General features: G+C 52.7%; 1 protein-coding gene across 13 annotated transcripts in view; it reads right to left on the bottom strand.

Annotated features, from left to right (window-relative positions):
- TMPRSS9 (transmembrane serine protease 9) overlaps positions 1-11,879 on the bottom strand; it is a 64,900-nt gene that overhangs the window by 6,824 nt on the left and 46,197 nt on the right. For all 13 annotated transcript variants that reach the window (XM_028839869.2, XM_015122425.3, XM_077978936.1 and 10 more), the window contains 6 exons: positions 10,966-11,240; positions 8,577-8,713; positions 4,719-5,037; positions 2,834-3,005; positions 1,858-2,129; positions 308-444 (listed from right to left, as the gene is read on the bottom strand). In XM_028839869.2, coding sequence (XP_028695702.2) covers positions 308-444; positions 1,858-2,129; positions 2,834-3,005; positions 4,719-5,037; positions 8,577-8,713; positions 10,966-11,240 — 1,312 coding nt within the window. The remainder of the gene's footprint in view (positions 1-307; positions 445-1,857; positions 2,130-2,833; positions 3,006-4,718; positions 5,038-8,576; positions 8,714-10,965; positions 11,241-11,879) is intronic.

Raw genomic sequence — 11,879 nt, 5'->3', positions numbered from 1 at the left:
AACCCCGTCTCTACTAAAAATACAAAAATATGGTGGCACATGCCTGTAATCCCAGCTGCTCGGGAGGCTGAGGCACGAGAATCGCTTGAACCCGGGAGGCGGAGGTTGCAGTGAGCCAAGATCGTGCCACTGCTCTCCAGCCTGGGTGACAGAGCAAGACTCCGTCAGAAAGAGAGAAAGAGAGAGAAGGAAAGGGAGGGAAGGAAAGGGAGGGAAGACATCTAGGTCTGCACACACAGAACTGCCAGGTGAACGGGTGTGGGCATTTCATCTCAATACTGCCCGGTTTCCCCCTTGGAATGCTTACCTGGCAGGAGTCCACTTTGCCTTCCAGGAAGCCAGCGCAGATCATGCGGTCTGTGAGGGAGAAGTTGTAGAGCACGCTACAGGTCTTCTGGTCTATGATGCCCACGGACGCCTTCTGCAGGAGCTCGGGCTTGGTGGCTACCAGGGAAAGAGCCCAGAAAGGCCACTTGCAGAGTGATCATCAGAGCAGCTCCAGTTCGGGTCCGATAACAGTGCCGAGATGCAGCATCCCCACCCCACAGATGAAGAAACCAGGGCTCACAGAGTTGCAGGAATCACACAAAGCCACAGAGTGAGGAGGAGGTGGGCCTCGGATTCCTCGCTCAGAGCGCAAACGTCTCCCCACTGTCCCCATGGGGCTGCCGCCCTAGCACCTGGGTAATGTGCAGGAGGCCATTCTGAGGTCAAGGGAAGCATTAACTGTTGGGGTGGGACGTTTGCTTTTTTTTTTTTGAGACGGAGTTTCACTCTTTTTGCCCAGGCTGGAGTGCAATGGCGTGATCTCAGCTCACCGCAACCTCCGCCTCCCGGGTTCAAGTGATTCTCCTGCCTCAGTCTCCCGAGTAGCTGGGATTACAGGTGCGCGCCACCACACCGGGCTAATTTTTGTATTTTTAGTAGGGATGGGCTTTCACCATGTTCGGCAGGCTGGTCTCGAACTCCTGGCCTCAAGTGATCTGCCCATCTCGGCCTCCCAAAATGCTGGGATTATAGGCGTGAGCCACCGCACCCAGCCAATTTTTGTATTTTTTTAGTAGAGACGGGGTTTCGCCCTGTTGGCCAGGCTGGTCTTAAACTTCTGACTGCAAGAGATCCACTGGCTGAATCCTCCCCAAGTGCTGGGATTACAGGTGTGAGCCACCGCATGTGGCTGCCAGCAAACATTTTTCTATAAATGGCCAGAGAATTTAAATATTTTTGGCTTTAAAGGCCAGTCTCTGTCACAAGTATTTTTTTTTTTTTTGAGACAGAGTCTCGCTCTGTCGCCCAGGCTGCAGTGCAGTGGCGCAATCACAGCTCACTGCAAGCTCCGCCTCCCGGGTTCATGCCATTCTCCTGCCTCAGCCTCCCGAGTAGCTGGGACTACAGGCACCCGCCACCATGCCCGGCTAATTTTTTTTTTTGTATTTTTAGTAGAGACGGGGTTTCACCGTGGTCTCGATCTCCTGACCTCGTGATCCACCCGCCTCAGCCTCCCAAAGTGCTGGGATTACAGGCGTGAGCCACCGCGCCCAGCCTCTGTCACAAGTATTTACCTCTGCTGCTATTGCAGGAAAGCAGCCATAGACAGTCTGTTGATGTGAGAACGTGGCCCTTGTTCCAATAAAACTTTATTTATACAAACAGGCAACAGCCAGATTTTGCCCCCAGATGGAATGGGGAGGTGAGTGGTGTGTAGGCAGTGGGACTAAAGACAAACGGATCAGCCACAGAGGTCCCTGTGCCGTGGAATTGGTTTAAGGTCCAGGTAAGAGATGCCCATCCTGGTCCTCCCCAGGCCAGGCCCTGGAGAATAAATCCACCATTCCCCTCGATCGGGGCAGCACTCACCATTTCCTTCCTGCATATTTCCCCATCCGGAGATCATGCACTTCCGGCCCACAGGGAACTTCTGGATGGCCAGGGGCAGGCAGACAGGCTGGATGTATTTGTTGAAGGCCAGGGGGCTGGCCAGCTCCAGGACAGCCAGGTCGAAGTCCAGGATGCCAGGGTTGTAGAGGGGGTGTAGCACCACCCGCCGCAGCCCGATCTTCACCGGGCTCCCGCCCAGGCCCAGGAGGGACGCAGTGCCCAGGTGGGCCCGAACCTGCTCCACCTTTGTGCTGTGGAGACAGGGCCCTCAGACGTGCCCGCCCTCCAGCACATGCCCGCCTTCTTGGGGGACGGACAGGGCTGATGCACCCCCCCCAGGAAGCTGCACGGGGCTGCCTGAGCCCCAGGACCATTCCTCTGACCCTCGGCTCCAGGGAGGACCAGGGGAAGAGGGGCTGCCGGGCTCCTCCTGAAAAGAATCCCGAGTTGGGGGACCTTGGGCAAGTCAGGGGATCCTCAGCTTCATTTTCTACACCTGTGCCAAAGCCCTCCCAACCCCCTACAGCTTTATGAGTCTCTCTCTTTTTTTGTTGAGACAGGGTCTCGCTCTGCTGCCCCAGATGGAGTGTGGTGGCACCATCAGGCTCACTGCAGCCTCGACCTCCTGGGCTCAAGCAATTCTCCTACCTCACCCTCCTGAGTAGCTGGGACCACAGATGTGGGCCACCGTGCCTGGGAATCTCCAAGATAAATGCGGCCTGGGTAGCAAGCAATGGGGAAGGAACCCTCTCCCCCTCCCCTTTTGTTTGTCCTCAGAAGCCTTGGCACCGGCTCCCTCCTGTCAGCTGCCCTCAGGAGAGGAAGGGCTGCTCCCCGGGGTGGGGCGAGGGGTAGGGGGGGCACCATGAGGCAGCCCCAGCAGGATGGTTTCTGACAGGGAGGGGCTGGTGAGGAGGGGAAACCGGGCAGCCTTCCTGGAGGAGGCGGGCCTTACTGGTTGAAGCAGTGGGCGGCAGACAGCAGCCAGCGGTCCCCCACCACAGTCGCTCCACAGAAGTGCCGGGACCCTTCCTTCAGGCTGACCTGCCAGGGCACCTCCCCGGAGGCAGCTCCGAACCCGCCCACGACCCGGGTGGGCTTCTCCATTGCAGGCCTGGCCCCACATTCTGGAAGGGGGACACAAGACCAGGTCTGGGGATCTTGGCCTGCTCGGATGGGAGCATGGGGGTGGGTAGGGTCCCAGGACACCAACTGCAGCCAGGCCCTAAAGGTGCCGCAATCCCTCCCATTCCACAGATGAAGCCGTGGAGGCTTCGAGGGGTCCGTAGTTTGCCCAAGGTCTTGCAGCAAGTTCGTGGCCTAGCTTGGGGGACGGAAGTTAACAAAGCAACAGCAGCAGCCCAGTCAGCCTGAGGACCCCCCGCCACAGACCCGCAGCCCACAGAGCCAGGTTTATGGGCTCCTTGCAAAGACAGGGCTGCACTCCAGGAGACCCATGGGGCGGCTCAGAAAAGGAAGGGGTACGATTGCTATGTGGTTTCGGAACACAGTATGGGGTGTAGGTGAACTGAAATGAAGCATGGCCGGGCGCGGTGGCTCACACCTGTAATCCCAGCACTTTGGGAGGCCAAGGCGGGCAGATCACCTGAGGTCAGGAATTCGAGACCGGCCTGGCTAACATGGCAAAACCCTGACTCTACTAAAAATACAAAAATTAGCCAAGCATAGTGATGCACGCCTGTAATCCCAGCTATTCAGGGGGCTGAGGCAGGAGAATCACTTGAACCGGGAGGTGGAGGTTGCAGTGAGCCAAGATCGCACCACTGCACTCCAGCCTGGGCGACAAGAGTGAAACTCTGTCTCATAAAAAAAAAAAAATATATATATATATATATATATATACACACATATATATATATATATATATGAAAGCAACTAACAGGTTTTGGAAACAGATATAGTCCTACAAGTTTTTTCTTTTCTTTTTCTTTTTTTTTTTTTTTTTTTTGAGATGGAGTTCTGCTCTTATCACCCGGGCTGGAGTGCAGTGGCGCCATGTCAGCTCACTGCAACCTCCACTTCCTGGGTTCAAGCGATTCTCCTGCCTCAGCCTACCGAGTAGATGGGATTACAGGTGCCCTCCACCACGCCCAGCTAATTTTTAGTAGAGACTAAAAATTAGTAGGGTTTCGCCATGTTGGCCAGGCTGGTCTTGAACTCCTGACCTCAAGCGATCCTCCCGCCTCAGCCTCCCAAAGTGCTGCAATGACAGGCATGAGCCACCGCGCCTGGCCAATCCTACAAGTTGTCTGGGTACAAGCTATTTGAAAATACAATAGGAAGTATTCCAGGCCGGGCGAGGTGGCTCATGCCTGTCATCCCAGCATTTTGGGAGGCTGAGGTGGGCGGATCGTGAAGTCAGGACTTCGAGACCAGCCTGACCGACATGAGGAAACCCCGTCTCTACTAAAAATACAAAAATTAGCTGGGTGTGGTGGCAGACGCCTATAATCCCAGCTACTCGGGAGGCTGAGGCAGGAGAATCGCTTGAACCCAGGAGGCGGAGGTTGCAATGAGCCAAGATCATGCCACTGCACTCCAGCCTGGGTGACAGAGCGAGACTCTGTCTCAAAAAAAAAAAAAAAAAAAAAAAAAAGTATTCCATTGATAGATCGCCATACTTAGCAAGACATGGGCAAGACCTATGGACAGACAGATACCGTGAGGGTACACGCAACAGAAGATGGGAATAAATGGATACATGTGACCTTTCCTCGAACAGGAAGACCCAAAATTATGAAAATACTATGACGATATCAATTCTCCCTAAATCAAGATAGGCGCGTACATCATCTTCTACCTTTCTGCCCCGAAAATACCTTGTAGCTTAGGAACGGTGACCCAGTCAAGAGGCACAGTGCTGGGGGCCTGTGTGGATTTGGTGGGGGTGTTGACCACAGGGCTCTCAGGACCGGTGGGCCAGGCCGTGCTGAGGGCGGCGGGGGCAGGAGCCACCGTGGGGGCCGGAGGCACGCTGGCTCTGCTGGTGGCCTCCAGGATCCAGTCACGTAGCTTGGTGACTCGGGCATAGACCCCCGGACGCCGGGCTTCTGCACAGCCAATTCCCCAGCTCACGATGCCGGCCAGAAAGAACCGGCCAGGGGGCTCCTCGCAGACCAGGGGTCCTCCTGAGTCGCCCTAAGAAACCAAAACACGCCCTCAGGATGGGTCGGCAGCAGCCAGTCCAAATGCCAGGGCTGCGAGGCCCAAGAAGGAGCTCTGAGCTGGGACTGCCAGGACCTCTGTCCACCCGAGCTCACAGAGCCCTTGTGGGCTGATCATTCACATCTCAGAACCTGTTTTCCTCTTCTGTGGAGGAAGAAAACAACAACAACAACCCAAGACAGTTGGACTATAGGATCTCCAAGATGTCTTTCAGTCCTACATCTGGAAGGCTAAAACATGACCCAAATAAGTAACATCCCCTCCTCTTCTTAACCCAGTAGATCTTTGATAATGTCACCACTTGCTTAGGCTGACAGTATGACTGCCATGCGGGTGCCTCCAGATATCTCACTGGTAGCTGCAGCATTGCTTCATCTGCTCTCACTCATCTGGCCTCACCATTTTTTACCTTCCCATATCCAGCTCACCCTGACTTTCACATTCTGTGTGTGTTTTTTGTTTTTGTTTCTGAGACAGAGTTTTGCTCTGTCGCCCAGGCTGGAGTGCAGTGGCGCGATCTCAGCTCACTGCAACCTCCGCCTCCCAGGTTCAAGTGATTCTCCTGCCTCAGCCTCCCAAGTAGCTGGGATTACAGGCACCTGCCACCACGCCCGGCTGATTTTTTGTATTTTTAGTAGAGACGGGGTTTCACCATGTTGGCCAGGATGGTCTTGAACTCCTGACCTCAAGTGATCTGCCCACCTTGGCCCCCCAAAGTGCTGGGATTACAGGTGAGCCACCGGGCCCGGCCGACTCTTACATTCTTAAAGACGAGCCCTCTCTTATTAGTTCCTAGCATTTTCTCCAGCTTCTGGTTTCAATATGGGAATCTAAGCACGTGTAGCAGTCTCTCCCTATCTTTTCCTCACCCACCAGCCCTTAGAAACAAGAGCAAAGGTACGCACAAAAAAGACAGGAATCCACAACCATGCTAAAAAATTAGGCAGGGGAGATCCTGGTGGTGGACTGAAGCCATGAAAAATCACGAGAGGCTGACAGAGGGAAGCGGCAGCCCAGCCCGTGTGTGGAAGCTCAAGACAAAAGAGAAAGCTTTCTCAAGAGGACCTGGGTTGGTTGAGGTAGAAAAGGGATTTGGGCAACCACAAAGGATCAATGAGACCAGGAGGTCTTTGGTCCCTTGAAAGGGGACAGAGAATCCAAGAACACAAGGTGTTAATGTCCCCCACCAAGAGAACGTGAATAGCAAATATGAGATCACATCAAGAATTTAGTGACATTTTTAAATTTTCAATTTCTTTTTTTTAAGATGGGGTCTCACTCTGTCACTCAGGCTGGAGCGCAGTGCTGTGATCTTGGCTCACTGCAGCCTCCACCTCCCAGGCTCAAATAATCCTCCCACCTCAGCCTCTCAAGTAGCTGGGACTACAAGCATGCACCACCAAACCCGGCTAATTTTTGTTTTTGTTTTTGTAGAGACAGACTTTTGCTATGTTGCCCTGACTGGTTTCAAACTCCGGGCCTCAAGAGACCTGGGTGCTTCAACCTCCCAAAGTACTGGGATTACAGATGTGAGCCACTGCACCCGGCCTTTCATTCTTAAGCACCATTTGAGGGATTCCAATCTCCATGAAATAAAGACACTCAATTACAACAGAAAAACTTATGTTTGCCTGAAATACAGTTAACCACAAATACAGAATATAGAAGAACTGTAACTGGGATTAAATTACGATCCTCAGAGAAAAAGAAGAAATGGTGTCCGTGAAACAAGAACAGAACACTGCAAAACGAGACCAAGTGGGTGAAAGAAGAAATAGCAATGAGATACATTGAAAACAAAAATTGTAATTGTCGGCTGGGCATGGTGACTCACACCTCTAATCCCAGCACTTTAGGAGGACGAGGTGGGTGGATCACCTGAAGCCAGGATTTGGAGAACAGCCTGGCCAACATGGCGAAACCCTGTCTTTACTAAAAATATAAAAATTAGGGGGGAGGGATTGCATTGGGACTTATACCTGATGTAAATGATGAATTGATGGGTGCTGACGAGTTGATGGTTGCAGCACACCAACATGGCACAAGTATACATATGTAACAAACCTGCACGTTATGCACATGTACCCTAGAACTTAAAGTATAATTAAAAAAAAAAAAAGAATATTTGCATCATAGTATTATGCTTAGAATACTATATGTAACACTATATGTAAACACTCAACACATATTAGCAATAATTAATATTATTATTATTCTCTTGTTTCTGTTGATCTCTCAAATATTAAATTATTTTAGTTTTACCACAGGAATAAACTTGAGGATAAAAGTGAAAAAATATATATATATAAAAATTAGCCAGGTGTGGTGGTGGGCACCTGTGATCCCAGCTATTTGGGAGGCTGAGGCATGAGAATCTCTTGAACCTGGGAGGCAGAGGTTGCAGTGAGCCAAGATGGTGCCACTGCACTCCAGCCTGGGTGACAGAGCAAGACACTGTCTTAATTAATTAAAAATACAAAAATTAGCTGGGTGTGGTGGCGCACACCTATAATCACAGCTACTCTGGAGGCTGAGGCAGGAGACTCGCTTGAACCTGGGAGGCAGAAGTTGCAGTGAGCTGAGATCATGCCACTGCACTACAGCCTGGGTGACAGAGCAAGACTCCATCTAAAAAGAAAAAGAAAAAAAAAGAAGGTTCCAGGTAAACAGCAGAGGCAGCTTTGAGTGACCCAATTTTCTTTTCTTTCTTTTTTTTTTTTTTTTATGAGACAGAGTCTCGCTTTGTCACCCAGGCTGAAGTGCAATGTCGCGATCTCAGCTCACTGCAACCTCCGGCTCCCAGTTCAAATGATTCTCCTGCCTCAGCCTCCCGAGTAGCTGGGATTACAGGCACCCGCCACCATGCCCGGCTAATATTTGTATTTTTAGTAGAGACAGGGTTTCACCATGTTGCTCAGGCTGGTCTCAAACTCCTGACCTCAAGTGATTCACCCGCCTTGGCCTCCCATAGTGCTGGGATTACAGGCATGAGCCACAGCGCCCAGCCCTGGAAAGTTCTTGAGTTGAGCCTGCAGGTCGCTCTTGGCCCAACTGACCACCCAGGGACAAGAGTCCGCGGGGTTCCCGTAGACCAACCTTTCCCGTACAGATGGAGAGAATCTGATGCCCAGGGTGTGTGCTGGCATCATTCATACAAGAGGTGTTTCTTGGGTGGTACGTGGTATCAGGCCTGGTGCTGGGAACAGCATCTGTGTCCCTACACAAGTCCCGGTTTAGAGGGTAGCTGGGGGGATTTACACAGGGACCCCAGCCTCTGTGGCACGCACCTGGGGCCTACTGGGAGGGAGCAGGGAGCCATGGAGGGTAGAGGAGGAAGTGCAGTCAGGTTAGAGCTTCTGGAAGATCCTCTAAGCAGCACCTGCCTCTCTCAGTCCCAACTGCTTTAAAATTCCTCAAGAACGGACATCCAGATATCTTTGAATTGCGCAGCATTTGAACACGCTCCTGTCTATTTCTGTGTTTTTCTGGGGTCTGGGGCATCGGGGGCTCACCTGGCAGGAGTCCACCTTCCCATCCAGGTAGCCAGCACACAACATGCTGTCAGTGAGTGAGTGGCCGTACAGGCTGGCACACAGTGCCTGGTCCAGCAGTTCCACAGTGGCTTTCTGCAGCACCTCTGGCTTGACCACTGGCCCGATGGGGAGAGAAAAGCAGGGTGAGAGTGCCGGAGCCTTGGCAGCCACTTTGAGCTGGGAGGCTGAAGGACATCTCCTCTCCGAGCCTCCCTCAGTTTCCCCAGCTGCAAGCGTGGCCGCCTACAACACCTGGCTCTGAAACTGCAAAAGGTAAACACCCCACCTGGTAACACTCTGCCTGGACAAGGAAGAGGCATCAGACATAACACCCCCAGCCCGAGATCCTCATCTCCCCTCCACAAGCTCCGCCCTCAGCATTCCCCATCTCAGGGATCTCAGGGTCTCCTTCCAGATCCACAGTCCTCAAATTCCAAGTCGGCCTCAAGTCAGCCCCCAAATACACCCAGAATCAGCCCCTGTCTCACGCCCATCCTTGCCCGGGTCATTACAGCGGCTCCTCACTCACTTCTGTCACTCTGGTCCCACCCAACTGAAATCCATTCCCAACCCTGCAGCCAGCGCCACTCTTGCTAAACATTAAATCAGTCCACATCAACTCCAGCCCCAGGGCTGCCTTGTTGTCCTCCCACCCCAGGGCCTTTGCACATGCTGTTCCTGCTGCCCAAAATGCTTGTCCCTGCAGAATCTGTCTGACTTCCTCCTTCATCTCCTCTCTCCAGGAGGCATCTCTTGACCTCCCTATTTAAAGCTGCAGCCCCCACCCCTGCCTTATTTTTCTCCACTGGATCCACTTCCCTCTGTCAGTCATCTTGTGACTGACTGACCACCCCTGAAACTACACCACACAATGCAGTAGCCACTGGCCACGTGTGGCTATTTAGATGTGCATTTCAGTACATTAAGATCAAATTTTTTGGCTGGGTGAGGTGGCTCACACCTGTAATCCCAGCACTTTGGGAAGATGAAGTGGGAGGATCATGAGGTCAGGAGATCGAGACCAACCTGGCCAACATGGTGAAATCTCGTCTCTACTAAAAATACAAAAAAAAAAAAAGGTTGCTGGGTGTGGTGGTGCATGCCTGTAGTCCTAGCTACTCAGGAGGCTGAGGCAGGAGAATCGCCTGAACCCGGAGGTGGAGGCTGCAGTAAGCACAGTTCGTACCACTGCACTCCAGCCTGGGCAACAAGAGTGAAACTCCATCTCAAAAAAAAAAAAAAATCACAGTAGCATTGATGATGGGTTATAAATATATCTTAGCAAGCAGTGGAATTCATGAATACAGAATCAGAGAATAATGCAGACCCACTGTGTTTTTCTGCATTATTATTATTATTATTTTATTATTATTATTATTATTTTTTTTTTTTTTTTGAGACGGAGTCTGGCTCTGTCACCCAGGCTGGAGTGCGGTGGCCGGATCTCTGCTCACTGCAAGCTCCGCCTCCCGGGTTTACGCCATTCTCCTGGCTCAGCCTCCCGAGTAGCTGGGACTACAGGCGCTCGCCACCTCGCCCGGCTAGTTTTTTGTACTTTTTAGTAGAGACGGGGTTTCACCGTGTTAGCCAGGATGGTCTCGATCTCCTGACCTCGTGATCCGCCCGTCTCGGCCTCCCAAAGTGCTGGGATTACAGGCTTGAGCCACCGCGCCCGGCCTATTATTATTTTTTGAGACAGAGTCTCCCACTGTCACCTAGGCTGGAGTCCAGTGGCGCAATCTTGGCTCACTGCAACCTCTGCTTCCCGGGTTCAAGCAATTCTCAGCCTCCTGAGTAGCTGGAATTACAGGCGCTCACCACCATGCCTGGCTTTTTTTTTTTTTTTTTTTTTTTTTTTTTTTTTTTGAGACAGAGTCTCGCTCTGTCAGCCAGGCTGGAGTGCAGTAGCGCAATCTCGGCTCACTGCAAGCTCCGCCTCCCGGGTTTACGCCATTCTTCTGCCTCAGTCTCCCGTGTAGCTGGGACTACAGGTGCCCGCCACCACACCCGGCTAATTTTTTGTGTTTTTTAGTAGAGATGGGGTTTCACCATGTTGGCCAGGATGGTCTCGATCTCCTGACCTCGTGATCCGCCCGTCTCGGCCTCCCAAAGTGCTGGGACTACAGGCGTGAGCCACCACGCCCGGCCCAAGGCTAATTTTTTTTGTTGTTGTAGTTGTATTTTTTAGTACAGACGGGGTTTCACTACGTTGGCCATGATGGTCTCGATCTCCTGACCTCATGATCCACCCACCTCGGCCTCCCAAAGTGCTGGGATTACAGGCGTGAGCCACCACACCCGGCCCTTTTCTGCGTTATTTGCCCACCCGCCTGCCTGAGTTCACTTGCAGGCCGAGGAAGATGCGTACGGAAATCCTCCTTGAGGTAGCCCCAGCCTGAGATCAGGCACTTCTTGCTGGGTGGGAAGATGTGTGTGGCAGCCGGGAGGCACACGGGCTGGATGTGCCGGCCGAAAGGCAGAGGGCTGGTCAGCTCCAGCACTGCCACGTCGAAGTCGGCCGTGTCTGCGTTGTACAGGGGGTGCTTGATGATCTGGGCCACCCGGGCCCGCACGGTGCTGGCCTCCGAGCCACTGAGGTAGGTCGTACCCACGTAGGCCACCCACTCCGTCGGGTCTTGGAATCTGCAGGAGCAAACCCCAGGTCAGAGGCCACCAAGAGTCAGAGCCGACAGGGGAGGCAGATGGGACACTCACCTTGGGTGCAAAATTTAAGAAGCATCCCCCCTAAATTAATATTTATTAATAGTATTTATAGGCCGGGCGCGGTGGCTCAAGCCTGTAATCCCAGCACTTTGGGAGGCCGAGGCGGGCGGATCACAAGGTCAGGAGATCGAGACCACAGTGAAACCCCATCTCTACTAAAAATACAAAAAAAATTAGCCGGGCGCGGTGGCGGGCACCTGTAGTCCCAGCTACTCAGGAGGCTGAGGCAGGAGAATGGCGGGAACCCGGGAGGCGGAGCTTGCAGTGAGCCGAGATCGCACCACTGCACTCCAGCCTGGGCAACAGCGTGAGACTCCGTCTCAAAAAAAAAAAAAAAAAAAAGTATTTATAAAAATTAGGCCGGGCACAGTGGCTCACGCCTGTAATCCCAGCACTTTGGGAGGCCGAGACGGGCAGATCACGAGGTCAGGAGATCCAGACCATCCTGGCTAACACAGTGAAACCCCATCTCTACTAAAAAATACAAAAACTAGCCGGGCGAGGTGGCGGGCGCCTGTAGTTCCAGCTACTCGGGAGGCCGAGGCAGGAGAATGGCAT

Source organism: Macaca mulatta, chromosome 19, assembly GCF_049350105.2.
Source record: "Macaca mulatta isolate MMU2019108-1 chromosome 19, T2T-MMU8v2.0, whole genome shotgun sequence".
Classification (NCBI taxonomy): domain Eukaryota; kingdom Metazoa; phylum Chordata; class Mammalia; order Primates; family Cercopithecidae; genus Macaca; species Macaca mulatta.
The sequence above is the reverse complement of the archived record's forward strand: the minus strand, read 5'-3'. Positions and strand labels throughout refer to the sequence as shown.